This window comes from Scomber scombrus, chromosome 16 (assembly GCF_963691925.1).
Source record: "Scomber scombrus chromosome 16, fScoSco1.1, whole genome shotgun sequence".
NCBI classification, from domain to species: Eukaryota; Metazoa; Chordata; class Actinopteri; order Scombriformes; family Scombridae; genus Scomber; species Scomber scombrus.
The window spans coordinates 18,562,357-18,572,958 of NC_084985.1; the positions used below are offsets into that span (position 1 = coordinate 18,562,357).

The window sequence follows — 10,602 nt, forward strand, 5'->3', positions numbered from 1 at the left end:
AGTGCAACCTAGAGCAAGTCTATATTCCAAGCCTTAAGTATTATTTTCTTGCCAACTGTTGTATTTTACTACTTTCTTGTAATAGGACTGTTAAAAAAGGGAGTATTGATTTCACTGGGCTTGTCGTATTTTTATATGTAAAAAGTAAACTGATGCTAGGAAAAAGAGGAGGAAAAGTAAACAAAGTACATTATGTTGATGTATTACCTTTTACCTTAAAAGGTCACTTCACCCACATTACAAATAAATAAATCTTTTCCAATGTCTTAAATTTCTTCCATGCCAATATAATGCAAGTGAATGGAATTTTGTTTGTTACTCACATTTTATGAAGTTTTCCATAATCTGTCCTGTTTACTGTAGATAGTCCCCACTACTATGAATAGGTTTTATTAGAACTACCTGGTTTCAAAGGAATATCTAAAGTAATGGGGACAATATTTAGGAGATGGAGCTGTTGACATTTATACATTTTTCAAAGCTGTGAGAATCACAAATTAAATTCTTTTCACCTCCATTTCATAGCGGTGGAAGACTCTCAGATAGATACTACTGTATGTAAAGAGGGAGTATATATTTCTTGGTAGTTTGGATAAATTGACCATAAAAGGCTTTCCTCTTCAGAAATTGTGTAAAGTAGAAATCAGCTATTTATTACTTATTTCCTGGACCACCTGTGTTGTGCATAAGTAGTGTGACATGTAAGTCTTTACATAAAAGCAGAGGTCAATAAAGTGTTTAAAACGGATTGACTCAATTTCTTTTATTTCTTTTAAATCTCACGATACCGGCATAAACAGTTTTCCTCATATGAGGAAGAAATGCAGAAACAACTCAAATGAGTCAATAGAGAATCCCCCACTGAGGGACAACAGCAAGAAGCCTGCAACCATCTCCAAGGGATGTTTGGTGATCCAAGCCAATCACAGACCACCTGGAGGTTCCATTACAGTGCGCCATGGGATACTCACTCCACCCCGGGATAAGAAAGCGTTTATGGGTATGTGAATGTGTGTGATTGAGGGAAAGTGTGTACGTGAGCTAGGCACTGTGTATGCATGTAACAGTGTAAATGAGTAAAATGAGGACGCTAACTATGTGTGAGAATTAAATTCTTGCCTCTAAAAATAAACTGAGTAGTGTCAAATTGGCGAGTATACTGTAAAAAAAAAAACATTGCTCATAACTAACAATTCTAAAATCTTCAGCTCTGCAAATAAATAGTTGTTTCACCAATTATATATATACTCATTGTATAGCATTTCTAATAAAATACATTTCACCAAATTAGAGGTATTTTGATAGAAAATAAATCACTCATTAACACTGTAAAATAGTGGCACAGATTGCAATTGTTTGTACTGATCCTTGATGTCCTTGAGCCTTTAAAGGAATAGTTCCACATTTTGGGAAATGCACTGATTCACTTTCTTGCTGAGAATTAGATGTAACATTAAAACATGCTGTTTTTGGTACATAACATAATTAGTAAACTTTAGAGGTGGTGGTAGGTGGATTTTGTTACCTCTGTATAGTGAACTGCAAAGTTAAAGTCCGTGTAAAGTAAGAATAAATATGTGTTCTGAGTTTGACATACCACAGAAAAGTGTGTTGTTAACCACCCTGCCAAATTTGATTGATTAAAAAAAAATCACCAAATATATGAAATTAGGCTTCAAAGTTGTGTAAAAATCAACCTTTTTCTCTGCCCCCAAACGCTGTGGGCGTGCCCGCCGAGTTCGCTGAAACCCCGCCCCCTACCAAGTGTCACCTGTCAATCAAAGTCACCACCTCTACCAGAAACATGGACGCTAGGTCTGAGAGCTTTCTGCTGCTAACTCAGCTGCCAGCCCGGCGGCTAGTTCAGCTGCTAGCTCGGCGGCTAACTCAGCGGCTTACTCAGCTAACTGGCTAACTGTAGACTGTAGTAGTTGTAGTAGTTGTAGTAGTAGTAGCAGCAGCAGTGTGCACTGAATGTATTTATACCACTACAGCAGAAGGGGCGGGTTTATGCCAATCACTGCCGAGCCGCCCACTAAATCCTGATCACAGAAATCTTGAAACACAGTTTGTGAAGTCTAGCTCCACAATTCAAATCTAAATGGTTGAAATGCTTTTTGCACCTTTATTAGAAATACATTTATGACCTATTTCATGTGTTTAGAAGAAAATGTCTGAATTCACTTTACACGGTCTTCAAACTAATTTAACTTATTAATGTGAGAGTAATCATAATTTCTCTTCTAACTCTCGGCAAACCGTATTTCCCATAATGTCAAACTACAGCTTTAAGACAGGCTTGTTAAGTTTAATTAATGAATAAACATTCAGGTAAAAATAACTAAACATCATCCATTAATTTGTTCTATGCAGTCATGTAAGTTGAAGCTGGAAAAGAGATCAGAACTGAATCTGTCTCAATGTGTCCATCATACACATGTAGGGGACACTGGAGTTGCAGTGAGATGAACAATGGCTTACTAAAAGTCTATAAGTACAGTCTTTTGTTGTTGATCATAAGAAATAAAATTCATGTACTGTCTTTGTGAGTCAGCTGCTAGCTGAAGAGTGGGCGGTCCCAGCGGTCTATCACAGATCAAACACAGGTCAGGTTTCAGCAGCAGGGACTGGAGGTTGAATTCCCGCAACTACTTGAGCACTCACATCAATGTTCACATCACTGGAATATTTCAGTTCCTTTCCATTCTCAACACACCCAGACCTAAAAAAAAAAAAAAAAAAAAAGGGAGCAGGAGCCGGGAGAACAACCTTGTTGATGTTTCTGGGACTTGTAGGAGTTTTCTACCACCACTTCTCAAAGATGATTCTGTCTTTTGAGAGGCCAAGCTCCATGAGGGTTTTTGAAATGGCTTCAATCATGGGCGGGGGCCCGCACAGGTAACACAAAGTCCTCTTTGGGTCCACACGAGTCCTCAACTCTGCTTCTGAGATTCTTCCATCTAGGGGGACACAATGGAAGTCAATCAATTAATCAAGAATTGGTTGCTGCTGCACCTACTCCTTGTGGCATCTGAGGTACCAGTGTGGAGCTTTGATAGTGGCTGTTCTACACAGTGACACAGATTCATCAACAAAGACAAGACTGTGGTAGAATGTGACAGTCACTCAATCATTTCAGCTTAACAAAGAAAGGTGGATGTGCCTATGAGTGAGTGAGTGAGTGAGTGAGTGAGTGAGTGAGTGAGTGAGTGAGTGAGTGAGTGAGTGTGTGTGTGTGTGTGTATTACTTACCCTTGACAAATGGTTGGAGGTGCGGGTCGACATCTGTGCTTTGTTGCGTGACATGGAAATCACAGGAGACCTTGTCAGGAAACTCCTGGCATGCCTGTGTGATGGACCTCTGAAGACACAGAAGATAATAAGTATTACATTTGTACTAGTTTGTTTGTATACACACCTTCACGTGAGCACTGATGTACTCCTACCAATCGGCAAGCAAAGCCCCCGTTTCCTAAAATCCCTCACAGCTAACTCCAAAAGCATAATACAAGTACGCACCTTGAAGAGGAGCTCCTGCGTGTTCTTAGCGCTGTAACAAAGATGGGTGGAGCCTATGTTATAGTCTCGCCCGCCTGAGGCTTGGTTGAGATGCAGCAGATCTGTCGTGTGCAACAAAATAGAGTACAGGGGGTTGATCCCTACACCGCCGGCCACCAGCAGCAAATCCACAGAGGGATCAGAGGGCGACGGGTCGAAGAAGAAGTCCCCGCCGACACGCATGGCCACGTGGGAGCCCACTGTACACTGAGAGGAGAGCATTCAATATAAAAACAGACTGTGTTAAGCCTGATAACTTTGACATTTGGACTCCTGACATCAGCAACTGAAACACCTTTTTCCGAGATATGATGAATGAATAAATAAATAAATACACTAAATCTTAGACTAGCCTGAGGAAATAGCAAAAAGACACCTTTAAAATCAGGATGCATACACATAACAAACCTGTTTAACAGTACAGGTGAAAGCAATTTCACAAGTTGCACAGAGGATGTCTTTTGAAATCAAAAGGAGCAGAAGAAATGCCTTCATCTGCTTTTGTACACATATGAGAGCGTGTACGCATAATAATGCATGCGCTCTTAATCGGCTATCGCGGTCCCTACACCGTTCCCGCTCGCAGAGAGGAAAACAATATCAAACAAAAGGATTATCAAACGATCCCAGAGCTGAGAGCTGCACGTCTCTGAACACTCAGGCACATCACACTACTTTCTGTTACTTATTTACACACAGCGGAGTAGCTCAGAGCTATTTATTAGAGCCCATCATCAAACAAAGAAGCTGCAAACAAACACGCAGACTACAGAGAGGTTAAGGTGCGCTGGAAGAAAACGTTCTTTATATTTATGCAGCTACTCATAGAGAAGAATATTGAAGGAAAAAAAAGACTTTTTGAAGCTTGGTAGACGAAATATAATGTTACACATTTTGCATTATTTACTCTACGTGGGTTTGCATAGCATAAAGTGTTCAGAATGTCCTGCTCTACACACAGCTACATGGTTAAAAACCTGCTCCTCTCAAGTTTTTTAGATTAAATTTTACAATTTGGCTTCAGAAATGTTGTCAACTCAATTAAACTAATACTTAACAGCAATTACACAGAGATGGAGACATTTTAGGGGAGTATGGGCAAAAACACTTAAAAGGTAGATTATGAAAAAGAAAAGAGCTATTTAAATGTTGAAATGTTCAATCTGAGTTTGTAATAACTTCTCAACTTCTGCAGCGTCGGACCAAGAAAGAAGAAATAAAACCAAAAATTTGTGTGAAAGGAAAAAATAAATTAAAAAAATCAACATTCGTGACTGTAATTCCTGACTCATGTTTCTTTTGTTGAACAGCTGATACAATTTGTACAGAACTCCTCAGCTTTCTCCTGTGTGTTTAAATCAATACTGCTATGACTTATACAGGTGGTGCAGTCTCCCTGATTCCTATCAGATAATTGCTTCTTTCCAAGTGGTTCTGATACTTACTAACAAATGACTTGCAAGGTTTACTAAAAATAAAATATAGCAGACTGTGGCACAGAGTGAGAAGGAACGGTGGAGAAAGCCACACCAAGCTGGTGCCTTGCAGCTGAAAACCATCAGCTGACATGATGATATAGATGACGGCTCTGATTGTGAAAGTATCATCTGACTTTTCACTTTCAGAGGTGTAATTCATTTCTTAACACCCGGATGCTCCATTTGTTCCGTTTCTGCATTTCTCACTGTATTAATGGGAATTTTCAATATCATAATTGCATATTCAGAATGATGCATCTCCATATCCTTTAGACTGAGAGTGACTGTCCCACTCACTGTGGTGTGAATCCAGTGTGCTGGGGGGTGTTTGCTGTATTTGACGGCCAGTTCAATGACTCCCTCCCTCTGCAGCAAACCTGGGTTGGAGCACATGGAGAAACCTCCCACCTTTTCCACACCAGGAATGATGAAGTCCACCCTGCACACAACACACAATTGTCAGATTATTTTGGGCTATTTTGCAGGCTAGAAGAAAAAGCTGACTATTCTGACCTCTAAACAACAACTTAATTCAAAAGTAAAAACAAGTTGAACTCCAGGTCAAGTGTGATTGTGGGCAGAGAAGTGCCCCTTGACCTCAGTGAGGAGGGCAGCCTGTTCTAGAAAGCAAGCAGGACAAAACAAAACCAGATGGAAAGTTGCCTGCTAGTTACGTTTATTCAAAGTGTTGCATCTCGAACTTACGCCCAACATGGCGGCATCTGTCCATCAGCAGGCAGAGCTCAGTACCCCCAAAGGAAAACAGCAATGCTAAACAGTTGGGCTAATGTTCCACCAACACAATGACCCACTGTTACGCCTGAGAGAGACACTGACTCTACAAGCCTCAGAGGCATCATAAATATGGATTTGCTGTGGAGCCACACACATATGTTCCACCCACCTCCTTCTTCTTCTTCTTCTCCTCCTCCTCTACCACCTGGAGACCAACAACTAAACAGTCCTTTTTTTCTCAGAAACACTAAAACTCGAGGATTTCCATCCATTTACATTAATTATCAGACACCACGGGGCAACTGGTTGCCAGTTTTATATCTCACCACCGCCCACCTGCAGTATGGGCTCCTGTATGTACTGTATCCTGCATGTGCATGGTGCAGTAATTAACACTGGCGGCACTGACTGACAGACACAGAGTCTGAAGAAGGCAGAACTTTTTTCTAAGAAATACTTCACTTGCTATCATGATAGAAAGATGGCAGATTGAAAGATGAAGTTAGCTGGAAAAGGCTAAAACATTTCCCAATGTGGTACATCAGTAAAATAAAAATAAAAAGCATGCATGCAAATCCTCTGCATTCAGCAGTAAACAACACAAACACTTGAGCTCATTAGTCCATAAAAACTATTTTACAAAAATCTCCAAATCATTCAGAGGCTTTGAGTTAATCCTTCTTTTGTTTCATGTGATACATCCCTTAACAGCACACTGCCTTCAAATGCTTCAGATATAAATGAAGCAAGACTGTAACTCATGTTTACTGTAAAAGTTTCTAAAGAAATGAAAACCTTAAGGCCTGTGGAGAGAGAAATCAAACACAATGCCACCATCTTGTGGTGACAATGAGCACTACAGGCAATATTCTTTAATATTGCCTGTAATTTTGGGTGGAATGCATGTATTTTCAAATATATATTCTTCAGTTGTTTACTAAAATCCTATTATTTTACTATGAAATCCACTACGGTGAGAAAACAGAAGAGTGTGACAAGTGTACAAGTGCATATTCATTATATAACAACAGAGCAATCTGACACTTATAGGTCAAATCATGGTGTTGAGTAACAGACAACCAGGCTGAATCACTAAACTCTATCTAAGTCTTAGTCGTTGTCTTAGTCCACTTACTGCAACACAATGTGACAGGTTTAGATTGTTCTGATGAAAAAAGCAAACCTTCAATGAACAAGACAAGACTTAAAATGTGTCTACTCACCACTGTCCTGATTTGAAGCTGAAGTCTGGATGGACGGCTATTCTCAAGCGTTTTACTGTCTCTGACTCCTTTATGATGCCACATACTTGGGCTGGATACAGAGCCTGTACAGAGTATAGGTATAGGTTAACTGTCCAGATCAGAATTTGATACTGCACAAATTATGGTTGTAGTCAGGATGAACATATCCAGAAACAAAATATTAACTTACATTTTGTCTGCCGTTGCTCGCTGTCCTCTCTAGATGGTCCATTTGTCTTCTGGATGACATATTTCTTCTGAAAAATAAAAAAAGATATTACTTGTCACTTGCCTTGAATGCCAAATGTCCCGTTTGAGAATCAGTTAAGAGAGACAGCAGCCTTATGTGACAAGAAGTTATGAAAAAGTGGACTTTGCGCTTATTGTTAGCAAGCTTGAACAAATTTAAAGGGCCGGTTCATCCACATTACAACTTACACCTAATCACAGATAAGTTTGTGTGGTAAAATGTTGAGATGTCACTGTTTGGTGCTGCCCTAATACAAAGGAGATGAAAGTAATTCCACTTGTGGTATTCAAAAAATAAAAATAACAAGAATAAAAATATATGTTGGTGGTGAGTAAAGCCCAGACTCTCTGAGATAACTTTTTAAAAAAAGGCTGAAAAACTTATAGTAGATGAAAGTTGATGTGGCATGACTAACAAATGTCAAAATATAGTTCCTTTATTGCCCACCTCTCAGGAGTGAGCAGCCAGGACAGAAAACACCCCATAAAGAAACAATAACAGGTATATACCAAATCAAACCCACCTTTTGATCGAGCTGGCTCCCAGCAGGCGGGAGCGGAGCAGACCGGCGGCGGGACACTGCAGACTGAAACCTCGCGCAGCGGATACCAGGATGCAGGGGACGCTCATTGCGACCTGTGTGGACAGCATGGATCTATTGAAGGCTGGTTTGTGGTAGGTAGCTCGCCCACCTGTAGGATTTTGTCCTGTCGCGGCCACCGTCATATTTTGTCGCGTCATGTGATTGGGTAGTGTGTCGCCATGGAGATTTTAGTTTTCACTGAACTTCCACTTGGTCTGTAACTTATGTAACTTGTACCTTTCCTTGTTTAATTAGTCCCGGTCGGGAATATATAAATTATATAATGTAATTAAACAAGCCGGCTGAGGGAAAGGCTCTGGTTACTATGGAAACGATTGACACATTTTGCTTCCACTCATGTTGAGCGACACTTATCAAAAGTGTCTAACTTGCCTAAAACCTAAAACAATTACTTGTGAATATGAGCAAAGACAGCACAGGTTTTACTTTATTTCTCTTTAGACTTATATATTCTCTAAATTTAAAGCTTGAGTTTCAACCACTGAGCCCTTTTGTGAGCTACCCCTCTCACAACAGACCAGACTCCCCTCAGAGAATGATCGAGTACACCTTTGCCTCCCTGTCAGGTAAATGTTATCCAACACGACATGAAAACGTGACACAGTTTAACTAGAACCACTCTTATCCACTCACCGGTGTGTTTTTAGTAGAAGATGATGAAATGAATAACATGTGTGTCAAACCTTAACCCGTTACTGATCTGAAAGCTACAACATGTAATATTGAGATTATCTAAACGGAGTCTGGTGTGACCTCTTCCGTCATACGGCAGATGTTTAGCTCACTAGCTAACACACACCGGTTCATTATTAGACAGACACACCGCTCTAACAAATAACAAGCTGCTGATTCATTATTCTTACCGATTTAAGACTCCACTCTTTTTGTCAAATGTTCATATTTTGCTCCGGTATGTTCAGGATAACCTTGGTCGCGTTTACATTACATGACAGTAGCGTTCCTCTACTGTAGCTGCCTTCTTCGTCTTCTGCAGCGTGCGGTGATTCACATCCAATTTGTTGAAGTGTCGCCCTCTCCTGGGAGGTTGTAAAATAGCTTCTAGGTCTACACAAATGACTGTTTTCTTTCACACCTGTATCACTCAGATGCATGAATCCTCCAGGCAAACGTGTACAAAGTGTTTGGGCTTCAGATATTTTTTCATTTAATTGTTAAAAAAAACTGAGGTTACTGGGTCTTGTTCCGTGTCCGTGTGTCATTCGTTTTTCTTTTTCATGGTCAAAAAGGGGTGAGCAGAAATTTTTATAATAGTTAGATTTTCTTTTTATATTTAGAATAGTAAAACAAACAAAAAAATAACTGGCAAACAGAAACAAAAAAATTACCTGCTTTCTCATGTCGTGTAAAATCATATGTAAAATGTTTGTTTCTATTCATTTATTATTTGAGATTGAAGTTACAAAATATAAAACTGCAACTTTTTTGAGGGGCTATGGTGATTTTTGTTACTATTTCAAAAACTTCACCTATAAAACATGTGTCCTGATATCTCCCAATTCTATACAGGTTGATATTGTGGGTAACTGAGGCCATTTTTCTGCTAGGGAGAATATAAACATCTGCTCGGATGCAGCCAGAATGTCTAGCAGTCAAAAAAAATACACAGACAAAATATACACAGAATTAAGAGGTCTTAAATAGTATTTTAAAAAGAAGCATTTACAGTGGTAGAAAATGTAAGCCACAAAATTTAAAAATATAAAATATATTTTGCTGAGAAGATCAGCTACTCATTAAATATTAAATAGACGAGAATGGGATAAACGTACGGGATATGTGCCAGGAGTAAACAATATATGCAGTATGCATTATTTGTAATAATAGTAAAACATGTAGGTTCAAAGATCAATGATGTGCATATTAGTCTCATAAATATATACACAGTTTATATGTTTCTCTGACACACTGTCACATTAATAAAGAGACATGACAGGAAATACTGGCAACAAATGTATTCAGTGTTTTCACCTGTGAACCCCACTCCTGTGTTGACCCAAATGCAATACCATCAAATATTTAAAAAAAGACATCTGGAAATAAATGTAACCCCATCTAGTGGCGAAATAACATGCTTGATTTGTAGTGAGGTGCAGCTTGAAGCAGAGCTGTAGATTTGTCATTCTGTAAAGAGTTTGTAGTCAGGTTCTCAGTATCTAACCTTATGCTGTTTTTGTGTTGCTTAAAACCAATTTAGGGCTACTTACACTGAAATAATAACATACATTCTCTGTTATGAATTTCATCATTGTATTGATATTGCAGAGAGATGAAAAGTATGAAGTTTCATCTTTTTTTAAATGTAGATAAACATTTTGTTCTTACAGTTCAATAGGCCAAAAGTTAAATTAAACGAAAAATTAAAAGTTTAAACATTACAACTGCAGTCTGTGGGCTGCTTAGTTAATGTTAATGAGACATTATGAGTGCATAAGATCTGAAGCTACAATAAAATGACATGGTTGACTGTCTTTCTACTGTCACCCAAACTTGGTGAAACAAGCTTTTAGCATCATGTCACACTATGTGAGGAGTGTTTATATAATACAGTTTTGATTTACCATCTATAGCCTGTAGTTACATTTTATAGTTTCAATTCAATTTTGGAAAAAAAAGAAGTAAAAATTCAAGTTCAATCACTTTCCAAACAAAGCTGGGAAAATGTTATCTAACCTTGAAATGAAATGAGGAAAATTCAAGAGGAATGTCGGCAGA

The 10,602-nt window shown here is 38.9% G+C and overlaps 1 protein-coding gene across 2 annotated transcripts; it reads right to left on the bottom strand.

Annotated features, from left to right (window-relative positions):
- Window positions 1-2,366: 2,366 nt before the first annotated feature.
- Window positions 2,367-8,748, bottom strand: oxnad1 (oxidoreductase NAD-binding domain containing 1). Of its 2 annotated transcripts, XM_062436106.1 has the most exons (8): window positions 8,733-8,748; window positions 7,789-7,901; window positions 7,206-7,272; window positions 6,995-7,098; window positions 5,334-5,475; window positions 3,520-3,765; window positions 3,253-3,361; window positions 2,367-2,960 (listed from the first exon to the last, which is right to left on the bottom strand). In XM_062436106.1, exons 2-8 carry the CDS (start codon window positions 7,893-7,895, stop codon window positions 2,803-2,805), a joined length of 933 nt encoding a protein of 310 aa, XP_062292090.1. In that variant the 5' UTR covers window positions 7,896-7,901; window positions 8,733-8,748; the 3' UTR covers window positions 2,367-2,802. The 2 variants fall into 2 exon arrangements, with proteins under 2 accessions (XP_062292090.1, XP_062292089.1); XM_062436105.1 differs by lacking the exon at window positions 8,733-8,748 and having other exon boundaries at window positions 7,789-7,916.
- Window positions 8,749-10,602: the final 1,854 nt, after the last annotated feature.

Bases quoted from the DNA above. Each gene is read 5' to 3' on its own strand.
- oxnad1 (XM_062436105.1), bottom strand. From the start codon at position 7,916: ATGCTGTCCACACAGGTCGCAATGAGCGTCCCCTGCATCCTGGTATCC. The intron at 3,766-5,333 runs GTGAGTGGGACA...CTCTCCTCTCAG, and splicing joins CACACTGGATTCACACCACA to TGTACAGTGGGCTCCCACGT. The intron at 2,961-3,252 runs GTAAGTAATACA...GTGTCCCCCTAG, and splicing joins CCTCCAACCATTTGTCAAGG to ATGGAAGAATCTCAGAAGCA.